Source organism: Caloenas nicobarica, chromosome 2 (assembly GCF_036013445.1).
Source record: "Caloenas nicobarica isolate bCalNic1 chromosome 2, bCalNic1.hap1, whole genome shotgun sequence".
In the NCBI taxonomy this organism is placed as follows: Eukaryota; Metazoa; Chordata; class Aves; order Columbiformes; family Columbidae; genus Caloenas; species Caloenas nicobarica.
The window spans coordinates 5,949,709-5,974,635 of NC_088246.1; the positions used below are offsets into that span (position 1 = coordinate 5,949,709).

The 24,927-nt window shown below is 47.2% G+C and overlaps 1 protein-coding gene across 1 annotated transcript; it reads right to left on the bottom strand.

Annotated features, from left to right (window-relative positions):
• Window positions 1–1,529: 1,529 nt before the first annotated feature.
• XIRP1 (xin actin binding repeat containing 1) lies at window positions 1,530–24,486 on the bottom strand. Its single transcript, XM_065629759.1, has 4 exons — window positions 24,390–24,486; window positions 13,217–13,377; window positions 11,790–11,843; window positions 1,530–10,166 (listed from the first exon to the last, which is right to left on the bottom strand). Exon 4 carries the CDS (start codon window positions 10,164–10,166, stop codon window positions 2,469–2,471), a length of 7,698 nt encoding a protein of 2,565 aa, XP_065485831.1. The 5' UTR covers window positions 11,790–11,843; window positions 13,217–13,377; window positions 24,390–24,486; the 3' UTR covers window positions 1,530–2,468.
• Between the last annotated feature and the right edge of the window lie 441 nt (window positions 24,487–24,927).

The window sequence follows — 24,927 nt, forward strand, 5'->3', positions numbered from 1 at the left end:
TTCCTTGCTGATGGAAATACCATGAAAGAAACACATCTCAAATGATCTTAGCCTCATAAGTGGCTCATTGAGACATTTAGAAATCTTGTAAAACCAGAAACACAAACAATAAGATCAGTATTTTTAAGCACTGTCAGTGCAGGGAGTTTGGGTTTATTTGAGTTCCTGTGGAATTGTTTTCATTGCCCAAGCGACCTGTTTGCAGCTTAGTAAAACTGCTCTGCAGCTGTCCTCAAAAAGAAATGAAACAAATGTGTCATGGGCATCCTGAAAGAAGTTAAGATGAGAAACAACCAAGTACTAGAAAGTAGTGTTGGAAAAATTTTGAAGAACAGCTCCAAATTAGTAATTTTCCTGTGTTTCTACAATTGGTCCTACTAAAACAATTGGGAAGGTCTAAGCAGTTATGTATTCTGATTCCCTGAAAACAGATACCTCAGTTTATGATGATCTGCTCTTCTGCCTCAGCCTTTGGTGTATTACTTGGTGGAACTGAAAATTATATTATTTTGGCACATCTAACTTTCAAATTTGTGGAGTCCTAAAGGCAAACCAAGGAGCTCTGTGTATGCGTCTGCTTTTCCGGGGATTGAAACAGAACTTCTACTTGATCTACAACACCTTGAACAAGGTTTAGCACGATGTGAGATGTTATTTGCTATTTAAAAATCTAGCTATGGACTCAGGGACATGAAGTGGTAGATGCTGAAGGAATCCCTTCCTCTCCAGTGTCCTGCTCTTCAGTCATCAACACGAACTCTTTTTCCTCAGAGGAAAAAAAGAAAATATTAACCACAACACCTTGCTGAAATGTGGTGGTTTACTGAATGAGGTTAGTGTCCCTTTCTGCAGAAAAGTAAACCGATGCACTGAGAGATGAAGTGGCTTGTGACAGACCAGCCAGAAAGTCTACAGTCAGACCCAGAGGTTGGTAACCCAAGTCTGAGCCAAGCGGTAGGACACAGCTCCCTGAGAAACCACCCAGTCACTGTGTAGGCTCCTCAGCTTCTCCCACATCTGGAGCAAACTCTGTGCTCACTCACCTCATTCTCAAACTGAGGCCAACCCCTATTGTGAATTGAGGCACAGAACTGAGCCTGGTTCATCAACTGCCCCTCCCATTAAGGCTTATGGAGGGACACCACCTCTGCTGCCTTCTCACATGGAGGAAATAGGCACAGACAAGTGTTCAGACCTTTCTTGGTGTTCACATCCTTCCCAGTCTCCACACACCTATGCAGGGTCCTGGATTGGGTGGTGTATCTCACCCTGGACTCAAGTCTGTTTTCAGACAAGAGTATGAATGCTGCTTGCCACAGGGCTGTTAATCCACCCACGTTATAAAGAAGATGTAGGCTAAATCCCTTCAGTGATTAAGCGTACTCTCACTATGTGATTCAACTGGTTCATTGAGAGATGATTTCTGGGTACGTTAAAAGGAAACAAGCACTCAACAAAAGAAACTCAACCAGACCAAAGTAATTTTCAGAGGTAATGTTTACCTTCAGAATGCAGCAATAACAGTTAAAAAAAAAAAGCCACAAAATATCTAAAATCTTGAGTTGAGAATGTACAAAACAAAGTCATAATAAAAAGAAAATTGCTTTACAAAGTCTCAAAATGAATTTAAACAGTAAACATGTATGAAAGCATGGAAAATCTAAAATAAGGTTTTTGTATATATTGAATAATAAATTACAATTCTAGAAATAAAGAAAGGAAAGCAGTAACCATTCTGACTCAAGTAGAGAATCTTACATAGAATCTTTCTTTCAGGAAAACAGCACTGATAATAACTGTAGGTCTTGGCTTGACATTTTTCAGTAGCGAGTACTTTCTAGGAACTGAAAAATAAACTTATAAATTCCTCCTCCAGCCCCAATAGTGCCAGCAATTTGAGATTTTTTTTCCTTCCTTTTCTTTTGTTAATGACTAAGAGAAAACCTATCCAACCCACCTATCAATATGAGCATGTGTATATATGTGTGTTTAGGATGCCCTTGGAAAGTCTCTATTGAAATCAGAAAAAGAAGATAGCATAAAGGTGTGTGTTTACCAATGACCGTATTGATTGGTTCTTTAATCAATCCTACCTATTCCTTCTTCTGCATTAATTCAGAGAAGCCAAACACCCCTCTCCCCCCTGCCCCAAACACTCAAGAGGGAAGAAGCTGCCCTAAGGTGCCCATGGATGGATTTATCCCTTGTGCTTCTAACAGTGTCCAGGCTCTGGGTTGTTGTGCAGACCCAAATCTGTTGGGTTGGCCAAGTGAGGGCTGTTCTTCTCCAGTGGCAAGGCGGACTGCATTTGTCATGTCTGTAGGCAAACACCAAGATGATGACCCTGAGAAGTCCTTAGGGTGTAGATGAATCCCTATGTGTAAAGTGGATAAACCAGAAGATTTTTTTTTTTTATTGTGGACTTTCTGTTTTGTCTTTTACAGTTCTCTCTTGCTCTTGAGAATCTCCTATTTCTTTTGCTTGGAGTTACCAAAAGTGACGAAGACCACTCCTGGCTCCTGAAAACCACCGTTGGTGTGGAAGTCTTCTCCTGGGCTCTTTGAGTACCTCTGAAACACAGGTGAAGCAGATACCTCATATTGGGGATGAGAGACCACATCGCATGTGGAAGATGTTTGTGTCTCAGATTGCTTGGTGACTGTGGTGGATGAAGTGATGATTGTGTTTCCAAACTGATCCATTTCCTCGTACTGCTCCATGACAGTCCGGGTGGCTCCGTAGAGCTTGGACCCATCGGGACCCGTCTGTAGCTCCAAGATGCTTTTCTGCCTCCGCGGATTTTGTGGGCTGGGGACATTGAGGGAGCAGTAGTCCGAAAAGCCTCCTTTCATCCCACAGTGGCAGCTGCCTTTGGAGGTGTCCAGAGGGCGCCTCTCTTTCTCACTGATCTGATGGTTGGAATTGCTGGGCTGTTTCACTGAGCTCTGCCCAACATTTTTTTGGACAGGCTCAGGTGTCTTCTCAAAGGGGGTCATGTCATCCCCAGTAAACCTTGTTGACGGGTGGTTACAGGAGCTGAAGCTGTCCTGAGCAAAAGCATCCCTCTTTCCTGAAGTGTCAAGATGGTCTGGGGAAGGGATGTCCCAGGGGGAATGTGTTGTCCTGGGTGATTCTGCTGGTTTCCTGGCAGCAGATTCGATGGTGATGAAGGAAGGTGAGGAAGGAGAGCTGACGCGAGATTGAACAAGGCGGGGGACCTCTAGCTCTGCCTTGGTTGCCTCGGTCTTTTCTTCAACCTTTGCACCACCCCCAGATGCTGCTTCCCCTGTCTCCAGTGTGGTTCCCTCCTGCTTGGCTTTGCTTGAGACAATACTGATTTTACGGATATTGCTGCTGCTCGCAGAGCTTTGGGTGCTCCCCAGAGACTCCTTGAACAGTCCTGAGAGCCCAGCGATGTCTGACTCAGACTTGAGACTAGAGACAGAACAAAGAGCTTTCCTGATGGCCTCCTCGATGTCCAGGAGCCGGGCAAGTGTCTGCTCCTTCAGGTGGATGATCTCAGCACTTGCTCGCTCCAAGTCTCCAAAAACCAGGTCCACTGAGGAGACACTGTCAGTGTCCTCCTTTGCCATTATCTCAGCCCTGTCCTGCTGCTTGGCCTGGTGGGCTTTCTGACGAACAACCCAGTCAGGAACCTTCTCAAAGAAGCTCTTCAGAGCTTTCACATCCACTTTGCTTGTTTCCTCCTCAAACTCCTTCACTCGAGTCAAGATCTCTTGCAGCTCCTCCTGCCTCCTGAGATTCTCAAAGATCTCCATAGCCTCCTTGACATTGCCTTTCATGATCTCCTCTTTGTGTACTGACAGCCTCTTCCGACGCTCATCTTCTGTTTCTCTCTTGGGTTTTTCTCTCATAACAACTGCTGGCTTCTCCTGGCCAGGTGTCTCTGCCTCTCCATCAGGACATTTCAATTGCCTACTATTCCCCTGCTGTTGCTCCTCAAAGGAGTTCATTGACTGCTGATGGAAGGACATTGAATGACACGTTTGCCTTCTCTCATTCACCTGTTTCATGACTCTCTGACTCTCCCACAATCCATAAGAATTAGACACACTTTCTCTTTCCACCTTGGACGAGGCATTTTGTGCAATGTCTTTTCCTCTCTTTGGAGGAGTGGTGTGGTCCACAGAGGAGGTGTTTGGCTCCGTCTGTCCTGACACATGAAGTGTCTGTGCTCTTCCAGGACAGGGTGGATGTGATACTGAAGAGCACCCGTTCTCATCTTGGCACAGATCTATATGCCTCTGAATCACCTCACCTGGACACCTCCTTGGAGCTGCTGTTTTCCTGCTCGTCATTCCCTGCTCAACTCCAAAACTAATCACTCCATTTTTCATTGGCTTTGAAGTCTTAGCAGTTTCAGATTCCACCTTTCCTTGTCCTCCTTTGCTTGCCTTGTACCTTTCCTCTGCGATTTGAAGAGGGGTTTTGGCAGTGTTTTTTGGGAGCTTTTTCTCAGGGCTCCTATCCTGAGCTGTGACAGGCTTGTCCACAGATGTTTCCCGAGTGCAGCATTTTGCCTGAACCTCCCTGTGGCCTGATTGTTCACGTACTTCCGTGCAGCTTAATCCCAGCTGTGTGAGGGGAGGCTTTGGCTTGCTGAGCTCCCTCAGGCCTGGAGGTTTTGGAGGCAGGGGTGGAGGGGTGGGTTTGGCTGATCTGCTTGTGCTGTTATTTGCAGAGGCAGAATGTGTCTCGTGTAAGAGGTGCTCAGGTTTTGGAGGGGGAACTGGTTTTTTCCTGGGTGGGGCCATAATTTCTGGTTTTGGAGGAGACCTGAGCTTCTCTGCAGGACTCTGATCACTGGGTTTGCAGGACAGAGAAGGGGGTGCGGGAGGAGGGGTCTGGAGTGGCGCAGAACATCCTGGGGCTTCGTCTTTGCTGGTTGGTAGTGGAAGGGCACCTTCTCTGGTTGCTTTAGTTGAGGGTGGGCAATGCTCTGCTTTCATCACAGCAGCTGGGGGAGGAGGAGGAAAGTCATTATCAACCTGCGACCCTGAAGCCACTACAGCAGTCTGGTTACTAACGACTTGAGTCTCATTTTTCTTTTTACACACAGAATAGGAATGCCCTGCATTTCTGTATATCATAGCGGCTTTAAAGTCCCCTCTGGAGACATTAACGTTAGACTTTTCCAGCGACTGAAGTGTGGCTTTTAAATTACCTCGGACAACGTCCTCCTTTTCTACCAGGCGCTGTTCTGTGGCGGCACTTTGCAGTGCTCTGATAGCTGTCTGCACATCCCCTCTGATAATAACATCTCTTTCTTCTTGCACTGATTGCTCTTTGTAATCAGACTCAACAAAAGGGTTTATAAAGGTTTTCACAGGTGTGGCAGTATAAAGGCCATCCTTAATGCTAACTTCTCTACTAGGCACAACTTGGCTTTCCTGGCTCAATAGTTGTCCTCCCTGTACTTCCTCTGAAGCACTGACCTTTTTGTGTGATGCTATGCTCTTCTGAGACACGCTTGTGTGGGTCTGGGATGCCTCCTGGACTCTACTGGTGGTGGTGGTCCTGATGGAAGTGCTGTTGCTCTCCTGCATGGTGGATGCAGATGCTTGTTGGCGTATAGCTGATTGAAGGGTCGTTGTGCCCTGTGTGCTGGCTGCCTGCTGCCTGCAGGCCATGTGGACCTCCTCCCTGTTTCTCTGTAGCTTGTTCTGGACATGATGTTGAATGTTTTTTGCCTCTGCTGTTGCTAGCCTCAGGCTTTGCATGGCAGCCTGAAGATCACTCCCAAGGGCCTTTTCTTCTGGCTGCCTCTGGCTGGCTTCCCCCATCACCAAGCTCTGCTGCTGCCCAGCCACTTCTCCCCCCTGAGCCGTCACTTGGATTGGACATATGCCTTGCACCACAGCTTTGGGCTCCTTTGAACAGGCGGAGGACGCTGCTTCTTTCTCTGCCTTCTTGTTGACGTCTGCAACCCTTTGAATTGACTTTGTAGTCACTTTAAGCCCCCCCGACAGAATTTCTTCCTTTCCCATCACTGTGGGCAGGGGCTTCCCGAGACATTGCACAGTGGTGCCTGCCACACCTGCTGCATGCACAGCCTCTCTCTCCAGTGCACACTCTTTGCCCACACTTTCACATGCAAACACCTTTTTTGCTCCCGCCATAGCCCCTGGCTCACCCTCTGCAATGACTTTCTCTACTTGTTCTCTGTTTGGTAAGACATGTATCTGAGCCCCTTGCACAACCCATGAGGTGCTCTCGTCTGCCCCCTGCTCTGCTTGGGAAGAGATGAGGGACTGTATCTCTGACTGTTGCTGGAGGTTCTTCAGATAGTCTAGATCTCCCTTCTCAATGCAGCTCGCAAAAAGCTGGACATTGCCCTTCTCATTGTCCTCACGCTTAACGGTTACAGTTGTTTTCTGCTCCTGAGAAGAAGCCAACAGGTTCCCTATTGTTGACTTCACATCCCCCTTGACAACTTTCTGCTGGACAGAATGGAACAGGAGAGAGTAGAGAGTCATCTTCACTGATCCTGACGCTGTCTCTTGTAAGACCATCCCTTTTTTGATGGAAGCATCTTGACAGAGGAGGCCCTGTAGAGCCTTAGCTACATTTCCGCTCAGGTCCTCTTTGCCTTTAACAGCTTCACTCTGGTCCAGTAGCTGCAATGGGCTTACTTTGATCTTGCCCTCTCTATCCTCCTCCACCAGCACACCCTGTGCTTCCACGTTGGTTCTGTGAAGCAGCTGCAGCATGATCCTTTGCAAATGACCTCCCACAATCTCTTCTTTCAGGATCTCTGGAGCTCCCGGGCTGCTGAGCTGGTACTTCACCATCTTCACACTCTCCATATCATTGGCTTCAATGAGGATCCCATCATGCTGAATAGCCTGGCAAGTGCAGAGTGTCTCTAAAGTCTCCTTCATGGTCCTTTCTTTCAGTTCTCTTTCTATACTACCCTCAAAGGCACTAAATTTATCCAAGGGTGTGCTCTCAAAGAGCCATGTTGTACTTTTCACATCTGCATGAGGAATTGCTTCTTGGGGCCCAGCACTGGCCGTCACCTCTTGGTCCTTAAGCGTGTCCATTGGCTGGGTTTCAAACAACCAGGTGCAGCGTTTGACATCCCCTTTCTGGCTGTCCTCTCTCTGGACTGTGCTTATAGACGGCCCTCTCTCTGCATCCCCGTACAGGGAGTCCACAGGCTGGTTTTCAAAAAGCCAAGTAGATGTCCTCACATCACCCCGCTGAACATCACTGACACTGACCATCCTCACGTACTTCTTCTGGCCCACTTGCTGGGACTCGAACAGCTGCTTGTTGGACTGAACATCTCCCTTCTGCACATCATCTACTGTTCTAGGCACAGACGTCTTCCCCACTGAGAAGGAGTCAAGAGGCTCTGTCTCAAACCTCCACCGGGCCGCCTGGACATCTCCTTTCTTGATGTCCTCTTGGGTCACAGCCCTAATCACAAACACCTCTTCCTCCTTCTTGATCTGATCCAGGGGCTTGGTTTCAAACAACCACCGGGCACCTTTCATATCACCTTTCATGATTTCTTCTTTCTGTACTGAGGTGACCTCATGGTATCCCCCCTCTTTGTCCTGGATAGCGTATAAGGGTTGACTTTCAAAGAGCATTGTGCAAGACTTGACATTAGCTTTGTTTATGGTATCTTTCTGGATCTTCTGGAGCTCTGTCTCATCCACTTTGTCATGGATTTGGTCAAGTGAATAGGTCTCAAATACGAACCTCTTTCCTCCAACATCTGCCCCCTTGGCATCCTTCTCTGGAGGGATTTCCTGGATGCCCTCAGAGCTGTCCTTCAGGGTGTCCATAGGGTAGTTCTCAAACAACCAAGTGAACTTGTACACAGATCCAGCTTCAATTGTCCCATCATCCTTTTGGGATGTTGGTTTGGTGGCTGTATCCAAGGGCTTAGCTTCGAAGAACTCCTTCACTCTGGACACTTCCCCAGACTGTATCTCCACACGACTGGAGTACCGTATGGTTTTCTTTTGGTCAGCTTCACTGACAACACCGCTGCCCAAGGGTTCAGTCTCAAATAGGTGCCTGACAGTTTTGACATCAACTCCTTGTAATTCCTCCTGACTGTATGCCTTACTGACTTGTAAATACTGCTCCTCCTGGCCTTTCAGAGAGTCCAGGGGCTGAGTCTCAAACATCCATGTGTATGACTTGACATCAGCTTGGGGCACACTGTCATCCTCCTCCTTCTTCTTTTCAGCCTTCTCATACAGGGTGTGGATGGGCTGGGTCTCAAAAAGCCACCTGCAGGTCTTCACATCCCCCCGCTGGGAGATCTCCCGCTTCACTGAGGAGTGTTCTTCACCTTCCATGGCTTGGTGATGAATGACGTCCATGGGCTGAGTTTCAAAGAGCCACTTGGCTGTCCTGACATCACCAGCCACCACCTCTTGTTTTGTGATTCCCCGTATTATATCCACTTTCTTGGTGCTTTCATCAAACTGGTCCAGGGGCCTGGTTTCAAACATCCATTTGTAGTTCTTGACATCACCACTGATGATTTGCTCTCTGCTTACAGAGGTGACTTCATGGAAATTGCCAAAGCTATCCCTGATGGCATACAAAGGTGTTGTCTCGAACAGGATTTGGTTGGCTTTAACATTGCCAGCTGGAATCTTCTCCTCTTCTTTGGTGACGGGCTCAGCATCAGCCTGCTTAATACTGTCTAAGGGAAGAGTCTCAAACAGGGTCTTGAAAGACTTCACATCACCTTTCACTACCTCTTCTATGCTGGTGGCTGGAATTTCTTCCTCAAATGCCTTGGAGATGCTGCCAAATGGACAGGTCTCAAAGACATGTTTTCTTTGCTTCACATCTCCCTTTTCCTCTGCCGAAAGCTCTACTTTCTGTAAACGTCCCACCTCAAAATTGTCTTTCAGGGTTTCCATTGGCTGGGTTTCGAATAGCCAGAGTGTAGATTTCACATCACCTCCAATGACTTGTTCTTTGACTACAACACTTTCTGAAACTTCTCCTTTCAGAGAATCAAGAGTCTGGGTCTCAAAGAGCATTCGCTGCTTACTGACATCTGCCCCTGTGACAAAATCTGTTGAAGCCTTGAAATCCTGTTCTTCAACTGTGATTTCTCTGATGGCGTCCAGAGGCTGAGTTTCAAATATCCACCTTGCTCCACTGACATCTGGCTTTCCAATTTCTTCCAATGAAATCCCACGGATTATTTGCACTTTGGAAGTGTCCTTGTTGATGGTATCCAGCGGCTGAGTCTCAAAGAGCCAGCGAGCTGTTCTGACTGCATTGCTCTGAATTTCTTCTCTGCAGACAGACTTGATTTCATGGATGTTCCCAGTTTTGTCTCTGATGGCACAAAGGGGCTCTGTTTGGAAGAGCCTGATAGTTTTCTTAACATCACCTTTTAGCTCCTGGATTTCAGATTTGAGTTGTAGGATGCTCTTCTCCTCCACTGAGCAGCAGCGACCTATAGCATCCAAGGACTGCGCTTCAAAGAGCTGTCTGGCACCTTTCACATCACCTCCCTGGACAGGCTCCTTGAGAACAGCCTCCTGCACTTCGGTTTCATCCGAGTACAATTTGTTTAATGAGTCTAGTGGTTGGGTTTCAAAGAGCCACCGGGCAGTATGCACATCCCCTCTGGCAAGGTCTGTTTCTGATACCTTGGCTAGTGCTGGCAGACCATCCCCGTTGATTGACTGGCTTTCAAACCTCAGGGAAGTACTTTTCACATCCCCACTGGGAATGATCTCTTCTTCTGCCAGCTTCTTTGTGGCTTGATGGTCCCCAATGGAGTCAAGTGCCCAGTTCTCAAAGATCCATCGCATTGATTGGACCTCTCCTGGAAGAACTTTGTCCAAATTCACAGACGCCTGTATATTGGGATCTTCAGTATTAAGCATTTCTGCCAGATCCTCAGTCACAGCTTCTTCCAAGTTCTTCCTGAGCTCAGGATGCATGTGTCTGTAGAGCCTCTTCAGCTCATTCACTTGACGCTGCTGGTAGAACTTGGAGAAAGCTTGCTTTGGAGGAGGCACAGGGAGTGGGTTGGGATCCTGATTCCCCGGAGCGATGACCTGGACTGAGCCAATGGCAGGGGCGGGTGGGGGAGGTAAGTCGTCTTCCATTGTCTTGATGGCTATGTTAGATGATTTCTGAGCCTCTGCCATCTTTAGGGAAACAGTTGTAAATGTCAGCATCATCTCTTACCACCCAACCCCATGGCTGTTAGTACTGAGAACAACAAAGGAAAGAAACAGCCAGCAAGGGAAATCCATACACCTACGGAGCTCCATACCTTTGGTTGAGTAGCACACAAAGCATCACACCACTGCACACGCTTCAGGCTTGGTGTTAGCTCTGGTTCCACAGCAAGGCACTCTAAAGCAAGTTTCTAATCCAGGCATGTGTTGTGGTTAGTCTACAGTCCCCAGGATTCAGTCCAGCTCCAGCGTAACAGAGATGCTCAATTTGGACTGGATCAGCAAGCAAAGAATGACCACAAGAATAACATGAAGAAGGCTGTCTTAAAGTAGTGAGCTAAAAGTTAACTTCTCCCTCCCATTCCCAATGTCCAGGGCAGTGTGAGGACCTGCAGAAAGTCTGAGAACATAGGATACGGGTGCAGGAGAAAGCCAAGGAGCTATTTGTGAAGAAGTCTCAAGAAGAAAATGGAGTGAGGGAACCAAACAGAAGTGTCAAACTAAGCTGATGAGGACAACCTGGTTTTGGGCAGAGAGCTAGTATGGTGAGCTTTTGATAGCACCAGGGACTGCAAGAGCGAGGGCCTGGGGAAGGACATTTGCCTGACTGATGATTTCTTCTGCTGGACTCACATGTGTACCTCATATCATAATTTGCACAGGAATAGATATACAATTGGAGACTTAAACAAAGCTCTTTTGACTTGCAGACTTGTACGGGCATGAGGCTAACTAAGGTTTACAATCTGCTGGTATTAGCAGGACAAATTCTGTGCTCTGTTCGGAGGAAAAAGCAAAGCTGAGGGATGAGAGGTTGGGGAAACATCCATAGCTGGGGGCCAGGAAAGGTTAGACCTGCTTAGACTCCATCAGTCTGAGCTCAGCTCAAATTCATGGCAGTGTTGGTACAGAAGTAAACAGAGGGTTCAGTCGTGACAGGGTGGACTGCGATTGTTCAGCCTACCTTTGAGCCTCACTTCCTGCATTTTTTTCTCCTTAGCTTGGGAATCCTGGGTGCCCAGCGCTGAACTGAATACCTGTGACCTGCCCTGGCTTGGCATTTACCCAAAGGGAAGGTAGCCGAGGCCTATAGTCATTATCTAAAAGAGACTGTAATCCTGGTGGCTTTCCTTTCTGTAAGCAGATCTGCTGACCCTTGGCATGCCTTTGGAGTTACGTCTGTTGAGTTATGCCTGGAATATTATTAGTTGTTGCTCAAAGCAATGGTGCGTGGTGTTATTTCACTCTGTTACACACAGATTGTTCTGGCTAAAAATAAGTATTGAACATTAGTAAAAAACCCACCCCAGAATGTCAAAATTAGCATATTTTTCAGTAAGTGTAAAATGCAAATCTTTCACATAAGCCAACATAATTTGAACACACTTTTTAAAATAAGGGTGTTTTTTCGGTAGGGAGGGGAGGGATCTGTGAAGAGCTTCTGAAGGTGGGGAAGGGTGACCGAGCAGCTGATTGCTATATTCAGTAAGAAAGTGCTCCGCGCTGCCTTGTGTGAGTATTTAAATCACACTCCACCACAGTCCACAAATATTTGGTTAGATAACGGTGCTTATCTTTAACATTTCTTACCTTGCTTTTTTTCTGGCTGTGGGGAGAGAGAGTGGAATTGTCCTTCACAGTGCTCTGGAAAAGAAATGGGGAGAAATGACATCAAACTGCTCTGGAAGACCCTTCTGTTATCTGTATATATATGTATCTACTATAGAGACCTGAAAAACATTACAGGTGAGGTTTTTGGGTTCACTGGCAGTTCTGTACAGCTGGAAGAAAAATCTTATTACAGGTTGATTTGAAATATTTTTTTCCAAAAGTCGATGTACAAAGCGCCAAACGCATTTGTTTAGGGTTGGGTTAAAAAAAAAAAAAGGCAACTCAAGCCCTTATTTCTGTAGAGTTTGATTTAGCTTGTAGTTTTGTTTATAATTTAACATTTTTGAATTAAAACCGAGCTACATTTGTAATTGCACTAAGGATTGTGAAATTAAATGTTTTGAAATTGCTTTTATTTTTTTTTTTTTCCCCTCAGACTTCTAACTGGTTGTAATTTCCCAATTACAGTCTCCACTTACGTATTTTCAACCGGGGCTGCATCAGTCTGGACTTCTCCAGTGCAGAACCCTGACACACGCTCAAGAGACAGCATCTCTGAGCAGGCACCCTGTGCAAGAGTGAGTGTGGGACTGAGCATGAATGAGCCTGCAGGAAAAGTCCACGTGTGAAATCACATCCCACTTTATTCCTGGATCACCAGTGGAGCTGGGGAAATGGGAAAAACATAGCTCAGTGCTTCATAACCCTTATAACCTGAATTATCTTGTGATCCATTGATTGGCCTGGAGTGGGTGATTAAATCCCTGGATCCCAGACCAAGAACTCTAAATAGAGGAACACAGGGAGGTTGTACTGTAAAGTTATGCTTGAGTGTGATGTATACAGACATATGTATGTGTTTATGTTGGAATGGGTATAGCATGGAGATGTATGTGTTGCTGTGTGCTGAATATTTCCTCCATGGATGTGAGTATATAAATATACACGTGTAAATAAAGTGGGAATCTTATGTATGAAAAAACTCCTTGTATGGGTTAGTGGATGTAGACCTGTGTGCATGTGTTTGGTATGTGTGTGAATATAACGTATATGTATGTGTACATGTGCATTTATATACATCATATTGGCACTCAGGGACATGGTTTACTGATGAATTTGGCAGTGTTAGGTTTATGGTTGGACTCGATAATCTTAAAGTTCTTTTCCGACCTAAATGATTCTGTGATATACATATGTATCAGCACCTTTGATAACATATATATACAATGCTTGCAAATGGCAAGGGAAAGCTGGCCATTTTTTGAAAAACAAATGTCACATTTCTCCAGATTTCCCAAACCAGACATGTTTTCTCTCACCCTCTTACAGCCACTTGCTGGGACAGGACATTGTTGGGATGCCGCTGGTGGTTTGTGAGGGGGAGGACAGCATCGCGGGGTACCTACCGGCTGTGCGGGGCTGCCGGCGTGAGCAGCAGCGGCAGCTGTCTGGGAGAGATAGCGAGCCGACAGCTCCTTCACGGAGCGTGCAGAGGACCTCCCTCGTCCTTGGTGAGGTATGCGGCCAGTGTTGTCTGATGTGTCTAAAAATGACCGCGTCCTCTCGTCTGAAACAGGAACAGACATGCACAGTGAGCAACGTGCCAAAGACACGAGGGCATGGCCAGACTGGAGCGGGAGCATCGCCTGCCCAGAGCTCTGCCAGGTGCCTCTGCCATCTGCACACTGACTAAACCCACCAGCCCACACCCTAAGCCCCTGAAACTTTGCAGTCTACAGTGGTCTATGTCTTCCTCACAGGGGGAGGAGGAGGGGCAGGTGCTGATCTCTTCTCTCTGATGACCAATGACAGAACCCAAGGGAATGGCAGGAAGATGTGCCAGGGGAGGTTTAGGTTGGACATTATGAAAAGGTTCTTCCCCCAGAGGGTGCTGGACACTGGAACAGGCTCCCCAGGGAGGTGTCCCGGCCCCAACCTGACAGTGTTCAAGAAGAGACTGGACAACGTCCTCAGACACACGGTGTGACCTGTGGAGTTGTCCTGTGCAGGGACAGGAGTTGGACTTGATGATCCTTGTGGGTCCCTTCCAGCTCAGGACATTCTATCATTCTGTTCTATGAAAACTTAATATCATGACCTTTTACTTCAGGGAGAAAACATGGACATTTCCACCTCTTTCATGACTGAAATGAACTTTGAGCCTGGATGAGCATAACACATGGGGCAATGACCTGATACCATGGTCCTGTTGCGGGGCGCAGAGCCTATACCCATCCCCATATCCCTGGACAAGGCCATCACCAAATAGGAGCAAGACAGAGGACGTGAAGAGGCTAGGCATGTTCAACTTGAACCAATTCCCACTTTTTTTACTCCATGGCCATACTGTTCTCCTATCAACAAGCCTCACAAGTAGTTGTACCCATTTATCTTTACCTATCCAATGCAAAATTGTTTCAGGGAACTGAGATGAAGAGGCTATGAGACTTAACCAGGGAGTTAGCAGGGAGCCTTTGGCAGAGCCAGAGGACTAAACCCTGTTCTTGGTTTAGAGATCTGATATTTTGAGCGGCATCAGCTCCCATGAAGCCCCCACTGGGGCCCAGCATGACATCGCTGAGATATTCAAGATATTCAGCATTCCTCCTACTTTTGTTCAGACATCTCCCATGGAGATGACTGCAACTGAGGATGTCCCTATCTGGCTTATGGAGAAATGGCTAGTCTGGGAAGAGGTGATCTATTAGCCAGACCTCCCGAGGGGTGCACAGAGGGATTGGCTGGTTGGAGTGGTCACGCACTTTCGGATGATGCTCAGGCCATGCTCCCCAGTTCCCACCTGTTGTACTCCCTTCCCCTTGGTCATCATCCCTGTAAACAGCAAGGGGTTCCCCTCCCTCTGAGGATTAGAGCTGTGTCCATCCCCAGAGAAAGGTTTGTGTCAAAACTAACAGCTCTAAAGCAGATGGGTTTACTTTTCAAAGAAAGAGACAACTCCAAATTCTTGCTAAGGAATTTCTTTTTTTTGCATTAATCCATTAGGTATGAGCAGGATGGCCATCTCCACATCCCACCACAGCCATCTATAGAGCTTTACACCTATATGATGCATCTCAGTTCTCCAGGTTATTCAGGGCTGTAATTTCTCTGTTACTACTGTAAAAACACGAGAAGGTTCTCCTTTTATCTGCAGGCTTGCACTGCTGCATTTGGATTTAGTGTGGTATTTGCAATGTTTTCTGTTTGAACAATGGGCGCCCTCTCCACAAATCCAGCTATTGCACAGCCGGGAAAGGGCTGATGTACTTTTTAATATGTGCACATTAGAAGCACTGCAGCAATTCTAGCCTTCTTTGCCCTGAAATCTCCGTCCCCAAATCGCGAGATTTTGTAAATAACGAACTTAATTCCCCTTTGTTTCCTGGGTTGTGAGTTCAAATTTTCAAGTTTTTCTTTAAAATACTGAAGGCAGTTTATTCTGGTTTTATTTTAAAATGACAACAGCTAACGTCATACATCAATGGGAGATGGTGCTTCAAATGAAACATCAGTTCCTACAGGGACAAACACCAAAAAGCCATCAAGATAAAGGCAGAGGGACTCCAGTGAGCTTGCCAGACACTGGCCTGCATGTTGCTGGAAGGTACCAAACCCCAAAATTTCTTTTGGCCTTTGTTCCAGCTGCTCCTGCAGATGTACAGGTGTTTTGATGCAGAACCAAGGCTGGATACATGAGGAAGCAGCTGGATGCAATACAGATATAGTTGCCCAGTTCTTTCAGAGGTCAACAGGACATCAGGGGAGGAAACAGAAGATATTTCCTTAATGTTTTTTGTTTGTTTTTTGCTAAGCCACCGTGTAAATATGGGAGGTCTCTCCCTGATTTCTGCTGTCCAGAACTTAAACACTGAGTCAAAATGAATTATTGATCTACAGCCAGTGGAGACGGTGACACTGCTGGGACAGATTTGGTGCATCTTAAGACAGACTGCAAGATAAACCACCCTTTGATTGCATCAGTTTTTCCCCACTCTGCTCAAGAAACCCCAGACTTTGATCCTGGCTTTTTGAGATGAATGGTGTCCCAGAAATGAGGAGGAAAGGATCGAGGCACCTCTGAGACACCAACTTTTACAGGAGCTGGTGCTGATAGCTGCTAACACAAGCCCCAATATCTGCTGCAGTGGGCTTCTCCCTTCATTTGAAGACTCAAGGCACACATTTGAAGGGGTCCACTCTATAAAAGCGGAAAATGGAGTTATTCCTAGCGAAGATACTTTGGATTTTGTGGTCTTTCCTTATTATGACTGTACCCTGTGAGAAGAGCACTGAAGCACGTGCTAAATTAGCTGCAGAAAGCTTTGAAGAATCTTGTCTGGGAATCTCTCCCTTTTCTCCTATATTGCTGAATTGCCTACTGGAAAGGCAAAAGGGGTCTGATCAGTCTGGAAAAGAGAAGGTTTCTTCCTTGCAAGGTGATGTGTCTTGGCTAAACCTCCCAGTAAGAGCAATAGCGAGAGCTGGGGAGAGTCAGCCTTGCTAGCTTTAAAGCAGAAATAAAACCAAGCACAGATTTACAGCCTTTCTGGTTGGGAAAAGGAACACAAGTTCTTGGCAAGGCCATGGCCATGCTGAAACACCTCTCCTAAAAACTACCCCTAGGAGATGGGAGCCCTTCACAGCAAGGCAGGGACCATGCTTAGGCTGACACCAGCATTACTGCGCTTAACTGTTTTGGTGCCAAGTACTTGGCAAAAGCATCCCCGTGTCCTAGAGCTGGGCTGGTGGTTTTTAATGGTCTCCTTTCAGCCCAGGCTATGGGTATTATCACTGAACTGATGTAACCTGTATTGGCCCATGGGCCCTTTGAGCGAGATGGTGAGTCGCCATCCCTGGAGGTGTTTAAAAGTCATATAGATGAGGTTCTTAGAGATGTAGGTTAGTGCTAGATTTAGGTTATAGCTGGACTCCATGATCTTAAGGGTGCCTTCCAACCAAAATGATTCTATGATGCCCAAAGGAAAGCAATGTGCCCCTCCAGCCAAGAGAGAAATGCAGCTGAATGCAGATTTCTAGTCCATTCAGTAGAAAACAGCACAGCCTCAGTTCTACCCAGTCCTTCATCCGTTAGCTTGGGTGGCTGAAAGGCCACAGGGCTTCTGTTTTAATGCCGGATATAATTAGATACAAGACCTTTGTTGAAGCCTTCCTCTTATCTCTGCCTTTGCTTTATTTTTTATTTTCTTTTAGTTTTTGACTTTTTTTTTGCCGTGCACAGGCTGTGCGCAGCCCGCTGTTTGCTTATCACTTCTCACAAAACTGCCTGCCTTAGATAGGGGCTGCTCCAACCCGCCGGGCAGGCGGCTGGCTCTGCACCTGCGGAATGTCTAGTGGCTCCACATGGCTCCTGCCTGACAAAACAGGCTGCTGCCACCCCCCTAATTGCTAACCATAGATAAGAGCGAAAGAACAACAATTCATTCTGCTAACGAGAAAGCCGAGCTGTGAGCTGTGACGTGAGTGCGGCTAACGACGTTCAAGCAGCACCTAAGACATCTCGGGAGGTGTGAGGATGATGCCATTTGCACAGCATCCCCCGGAAGGGTTGGGGGAACTTCCTAGCTGGGAATGTTAAAGCAAAGTCAAAGGATATTATGCGGACCTGGCTTAAGGCATTATTTGTTGCGTATGAGACAGAGGGTATGGAAATCCAGCTTGAGACCTGTGCCAGGCGCCACGTTTCTACCTCTCTGAGCAAAAGGGCTCTGCTGGCATGTTCGGCATCCATTCCAGTGCTGAGTGATGCATCCCCCGTGGCACTGATTGACTAGCACCGACTGCGGCCCCAGGGGTTTTAAACCTGATACTTCCAGCATTAAAGCATCGTCCCTTAGCTAAAATGGAATAAATGAGCTCCTAAGGATCCCCTCCTCCCATCCCACCCAACGGATGGCACTGCAGCCGACAACCCTGATGTCCAAGTGAAGGATACGGGGAACGCTCCTCCCCGCTGGGGTTTGTCGGCAAAGTGTCCTTCATGCCAGTGTCTGGCGCCAGATGAATCTGCACATTTCATGTGAGGGGCTGCGATGTTAGCACTGTCCATAGAGAGCAGCTGCTGGGGTTTCTTAAGCTCTTCCATTGCCCCATATATGTGCAGCTCGGGCTCAGTTTACAGACCCCATGACCCATCAGCCATGTCTCCCACGAGCAGGGAGGGCTGTGGGACCTGGAAACTTGCAGTGGGGAAAAATCATTCCTCATATCCTCATTTGTACTCACTGATCTTTCTAGACAGAGGGGGGAAAAGGCAAAGCAACCAAGGGAAAAAGACTCTTAAATATTCATCTAAAAATTCACTCACTTCCTCTTGAGTTATTGCCCATAAATCACTCAACTGCTCTGTCTCCTGCTGAAAATATTACAGGTCTCTTGAATTGTAATCATGTTACATCTGACAGCCAACTCCCAACAAGTGGAAAGCAAATCACTAACAAAACACTACCCCCCCGCCTTCCTCTGAGAAAACCCCCATCTAGCCAGTAACACGGTAGCTCTGGCTCGCTTTCCTTTCTATTTAAACCACTTTATGCTACACAGGAACAATGCTACCCACCTGTTGGTGTCCACCACCTCTGCTGCTGGCACTCTTTTGCAACTCAGCTCCCACCACCAACCCCAGTGAGCTACCGAGCGCCTGAGTCACCTATTAAAAAAGGAAGCTGCAAGCTCAGCACCATTCTCCCGGGCTGCCTGGCCAACCACATGTCATCGGCTTTGCTCCCAAAAATCAGCCGCCCTGAGCAAACACAGCTGCTAAGCAAAGCCCTTTGTGTCACTGTGTGAGCCCCATGGCGGCCTGTGAAGCGGGGGGTTGGGTTGTGTAACGGGGGCTGAGATCAGCCAGGGGCTTGCACGGGGCTTGCACAAGCTGGAGGGAAAGGGAGAGCCCGGTGGTGGAAGTCGTGCCAGGGTCCTGTCCCCCTCCATCGCCCACCAAAGGGAGAGTTGCTCCGGGGAGTATCCCACCCCAGCCAGCCGAATCCCGCATCCTCCATCACCTGCTCAGTGGCTGCCTGACGTTGCTCCTCTGCAGATCAACTTTGAGTTGGCCACCGCGGCTGTGCCATGGAGCACAGATGAGTTGTGTTCTCACCCCTTGGCTGTGCCAAAGTTTGGGCACTGTGAGACATTCAGCCCATCCTATGGTGCAGGACCCAAACCCCAGGACTCAAAGGCTTGCGGGAGCAAAGGGACCTGGAGCTTCTTATCACTGGGGAAATCAGGGCAGGAAAACAACGGCTTCTTCACACTGTGAAAGGGACTCTGTTTTTCAAGGGGATGGAGGTGAACCAACATGGAAATGCTCCTGGGTTTGTGGTGCTCTGAACTGGCTGCTTACTGGGAATTTGGGGACATTTCTGCTATTCCTCCCTGCCTGGGATGGGTCATGGGTTACCCCAGGGTCATTACCAGTGGGGACCCATGACTTGGGCTGTGTGGCTGGACATGTGCCCCCATTCTCACCTGCTTGTCCCTCATGTGCACATCAGTGAAACCCTGGTGACTCACTGTCTCCCTCCTGAAGCCGGAAACCCATCCTTGCATATGAGGACCCCATTTCTAACTGTCTGTCCTTAGATTTGGGAGCTGCATACGCTGAATCACACCTACCCCATCTTTCTCACAGCTTTGCCCTCCAGAGAATTGGTACCCTGAGAAAAGGGACTCCTAAATACCAGCATTGCTCCATGACTGGGCTGGGGGAATTTGCACGGATGGGTAAGCACCCATAAAAGCTGTCTGGGAAACCAGCACTGCCGTTTAATCCAGGAGCCTGGCAGCCCATTGGCGGTGCTCGGTCAGTGGAGAAAGGTTTAAATCTCTGGCCCCAACCCCTGCGCTGGTGGCCCTGGTCCATGGGGAAGCTCTGCCAGAGGAGATGCACATCGAAGTGACATGGGAAGCGGAGCAGGCTGCCTCGCTGCCCCAGTTTGGAAGATGCTGAAAGGGTGAGTGGTCCCAGGATGCTTTAGCAAAGGGTATGTGGGGAAGGGTAGGTATGTGGGGAAGGGTAGTCCTGGGACAGTGAGAGTTTTAGAGGGGGAGAGCATCTCTAGCTATTTCTCATTGGCGTCATGACCTGCTCTTGAGGCTTTAGTGTATGTTAAAATGTCATGTGTTGCTTTTTTCCAAAGGAAGGGGAAAAAAGATGGTACAAGGCTGTGGCAGGGAGCATCGGCAGGATTTTAGGTGTCATCCAGTAAAGAGTGAGGACCAGCGATGCCCTAAAACATCCTGCTTATCCTCGCGGGTACTCCCTCTTGACTCCCAGATCACACATTGTTTGAAAACTGCAGTGTTTTCTTTCATTTTCAGTTCTACAAAGGACAGCAAGGATTTGAAATTCAAGCATTTTCTTTTTGCCATGGTTTGGTCAATTATGTGACAGAGTGGCAATTGTAAACTTTTTTTGTTGTTGTTTTTTTTTGTTGTTGTTGTTGCTTTTTTTGTTTGGTTGGGTTTTTTTTTTCTGGTGTTTTTTTTTTTTTAAAGAAGTCATCTGATTTTTGACAGTTTTGCCCTAAGTTACCTTTTTTTTTTAATAACTACTTGGGCCAAGAATCAACCTTTAAAAGTGAGAACTGAGATTTTCACATGCTCATCAAACTAACTCAGATGTAAAACCACCACTGATTACAGTTAGATAACTAATAAAAATCAGACAAATTTACAACACTTTTTTTCTGATTCCGAACTGTCATGAGCAGACCTTCTCTTTTCAAATAAATTTGCACAGCCTTGAGTACAATAGATCCTTGATTTGGAGGTGGGGGCATCTGTGGTATAGATAATAAATGTAATGACTAATGCACATCAAAAAAATATAAATCATTCTCTTTTGAAAGGGTATAAGAAAGATTTTGTGCTGTCTGTAAGCCGTATGTTAAAATCACTTGAGCAGCTCTGGTGCATAGAGCTAATATGTGAAATCTGGGGTGGGAAATGGGCTGGAAAGTGCCAGAACCAGTGGAAGGCACTAAACAAGTAAAATAAAATAATATAACTAAAGAACAGCTGTCTTGAAGAGGAAATAGGATTCAAAATAGCATTTCATGCTTTAGGAATTGTCTACTAGATTGTAGTCAAATAATTGCAGGTGTAAAAAGTTGCATTTCCAAATTTGAAGGGGTGGGAGGAAGGGAAGAAAACAACAGCTACTGAAGAGTGTCCAGTTTCCCGCACTTGAATTTCAAAATCAGATCTCTTTACAATTTCCAGCACCTCTAAACTGAAAGTTCATGGTCTTTAGTCACTTCTGCAAATGTTTTTGGCTCCTCAGTGTCAGCTGGACTTTGCCTTGCAGGAGCACCATCACAACCCCCGGGGTAATTTAAACAGCTCCTGATAAGAGCTGGGAAAATTTAGCCCCAGGCAGAGCTGAGTATCTGCCCCAAGGCAGCTCGAGGCTATTTCTGGGCTTTGCAAAAATCCAGGAATGTGGAGGACTCTATTCCTGGTACCAAAAATGCCAAGAAGCTCTGCCGAGAGACAGCTGCGGGTGACATTGCTGGCTGGGGACGTGTCCTTCCCGAGTGGGCCAGCTGCTGTGGGGCTCTCTGTCCTTGGAGAGGGCCTTCAACATCACCCGGTCGACTCCCCTGCTTTTGGGATACAAAGTGCTGAGACAAGGTGGATGCAGCCCTGACTACCCGCTCAGCATTGCCTCAGTCTCTGTGTTCCTCGACTGCTTGCAAAGGGTTAATAAAAGCTGAGTGGCAGCTTAATAAATTGCTCCCCCAGGGCTGTGTATGGCTGGGGTCTCAGTATGCAGCGCTGCCCTCTGATGTGCTGGGGGTCGTGTATCACGCACTGTTCTGGTACCCTCCGGTAACTCTTTATCTGTTGTTTAAACAGGTTTTCACTGAAATGGTGATAAACACCGCTGCTTGCCATAGAACAAGACCTGTTTCTATTTCGCAGAATCACAGGCTGGTTGGGGTGGGAAGGGACCTCTGGAGATCATCCAGTCCAACCCACCTGCTAAAGCAGGGTCACCAGAGCAGATCACACAGGAATGTGTCCAGGTGGGTTTGAATGTCTCCAGAGAAGGAGACTCCACAGCCTCTCTGGGCAGCCTGGTCCAGGGCTCTGGCACCTCAAAGTCAAGAAGTTTCTCCTCATATTCAGCTGGAACCTCCTGTGTTTCAGTCTGTGCCCGTTGCCCCTCATCCTGTCGTTGGGCACCACTGAAAGGAGTCTGGTCCATCCTCTTGACACCCACCCTTGAGATATTTATAAGCATAAATAAGATCCCAAATTTCCCTCTTTCCCTGTTTCACCTGTCGCTGAAGGCTGGCCAGCAGAAGTACTATTTTCATCCCTGACCCCTCTGCCAAGTTCCATGTCCCCTGCCTGCTCTACTTTCTCCCCTACGGCAACATCTCAGCCCTTGCAGACTGCCATGCGGGATGACCATTTGTGATAGCGGCTTCCCTCCCCCTAATATCCCCTTCCCCAGGGAAAGCAACATCGAGCCACCCACCGGAATAACCTCTGCCTGGGGAGAGGTCTTCTCGGCATGCCACGAATACCAGACCTTTTAAGGGAAACCATCTCTAATCACCACAAAGAGATACTTTGGGAATGTCTGCGCAGGCACAAGCCCTGTGAGCACCACCAGCCACACATCCCACCTGGGATACAGGTCACAGCTGGGCTCAGGGCTGCAATGTGCATCTTGGAGCGCTTCGTTGCCATGCTGTGATGTTTACTCGGGGGCATTGCATGGATACTACAGGGCTCTGAGGAGCTGTTGAGGCCCTGCCTTTGCTTTCTATTCTTATCTTGGTGTTTCCATGCTGCTGTCAGCTCTTTATCACTGGCAGCCAAGAAATCTTAATACTGTTTTAGAAGAAAGAGTGGTAGAAAGAGCGGTAGCAAAAAAAAAAAAAAAAAAAAAAAATTAGCAGTATCTTTTAAAGAGAAAACCCCAACCCACTTGTAGCTATTGAGTTTCCCTGGCATTTCCACTTATTTCTGAATGAGTCAAATTGCCAGTGAGAATTTGGGGGAGCAGAGAAATGGGTGGCTTTAAAAGTAAAATACTGGTTTGGACACTACTTAATGCAGAGATTCCTGCTGCTGTGTTCAGACCAAGTCCTGGGGTTTTTGCTGGTGCTGAAAAAGGCTTTCCATCTTCCTAGCATCAGGGTTGGGGCATCCTGGCCTCATTACCCCCAAAAAGGAGGCTTTTATATCCTGCAAAATACAGCATTTATTCAAGGGCTGAAAACAGCCTTTGTAGGATGTTCCTATGAATTTCCACCCATGCTGGATCCCTTGATTTCCACTAGTGGATTATCTACCACTTCACCTGGTCAAGAACATGGGTTTTAATCTTTTGCCACTTCTCATCAATTGATATTTGTACCTGAAGCACCAACTCTACTTGTTTTTCCCCAAATGCCTGGTTTTTAATAAAAACACCAAGGTACTTCAGATATCTTCCAGCAAAGATTTGGGTGAAAACTGGAGACCTGGAGAGAACTGGGGGAAAAAAATTTCTGTTGTTCTGGCAGCAATCAGCAGGATGTGTATCCCAGAAGCAAACGTTAACCACTGCTAAATGCATGAGCAGAAAAATACTACTTTCAGTTTAGGCCATTGGGTCTAGTCCTTCCCACAGTGACTGGAGTCCTGGCTCTTTTCTGCTGGACAAGACACAGACTTTAGAGCTAAAAGGCTTTAGCAGATGGATAAACAGATATGAGACACATTCGTGCACACTCAGGTGTAGGTTTCTGCTCCGTCTTACAGAATTGCACAGGGTTTTGGAGTTATTTTCCACCCTTGACCACAAATAGGGACTGGTATGTCCATATTAATGCTGCTAACCCAACAGGCTCCTGAAGCCCTTTATTTAGCTCAGGGTCACAAACATACTTCTCAGCCCTTCCTGGAGCCTGGGAGATAAGAGAGAGGGGAAAAAAAATTCCCTCCTTAACTAATCCTACTCTGCCTCCTGATCCCTAGGGACGTAAGATGAAGAAAAGCTCATTTCCCTCTGAACAGTCTACATTTTGCTGCCTGCTGTCTACTTCCTACCAGTTCTGAACATGGTTTTGTTCTGGAACCCCACAGCATCCATCTGTCTTGCCTGAATCCTTGTAAAGAGTTTTTCCCCTGTTGCTAGTCATGGTGACCAGAGTCACAGTAACAAACACTATTTTTTGGGGAGAGAGTAGACACAGAGACCTGGCCCCATTAATTTAAACCTCAAAGCTAGGAACTTCGATATTTCATGAGAGGGGAAAAGCACTAATGTACTACGCTCTGTTTCCACCTCGAACATGCCCAAGCACCTGAGACGATGGTGCTGAACCAGACCAAAACCACCATCTGTGGAGCACGGAGACAACACCTTCTGCAGCAGAGGGTGGGATTTACCAAGCTTTGGACCAACAAAATAAAATCCACAGTTTTCCATGAGCTGCAACACCTCTTTCACAGCACGAGGTGCTAAGGATCCTCATTTGCCATGCATTTTAGCATCACTCCGGGGCTTATATTCATGCAACAATTCACCCCGCTCTAATCTACCCCACGATTACTTACAGGGAGGTCTTGGTAGTCCCAACAGCTGTGTCACACTGTAGACAGCCCCAGTGGAAAATCTATGTGAAACTTTCGGCCAGGCAGCCCTTAATGTATCCTATGAGGAGCCCTGCTCCACTCCCCGCACCCCCGGTCCTGTTCACTGCCGCCCAGTGGTCTCTGGCAGCTGGTTTTATCACCAAGCGCTGGGCTATGTTGAGAGGATGAACCACTTGGTCTATTTTTAGGGAAGAGTGAAATTGCTCTTCCACCAGGCTGAGTCAATCATAAGTTTTAGCAATGCTACACGGAGGCTGGGAAAGTCTGGGGGCCTGGCTTATTTTCAGCGCTTATATTCATTCAAAATACCCCTGGTGTAATCCAGTACAGGACAGGGGATGCTTCCAGGCAGTGGTGCAATGGGGAAAAGGCATTTCCCTGACTCACTGTCATGTCCTCGGGCTGTGATCTGCATGGCTGAGCCCCCTTTGCCTTTGGCCACAGCCAAAGTTTTAAGGGAAAAGCTGGGAAGGTGGCAGGTATTAGCTGCAATTTTCTG

Bases quoted from the DNA above. Each gene is read 5' to 3' on its own strand.
- XIRP1 (XM_065629759.1), bottom strand. From the start codon at position 10,166: ATGGCAGAGGCTCAGAAATCATCTAACATAGCCATCAAGACAATGGAA.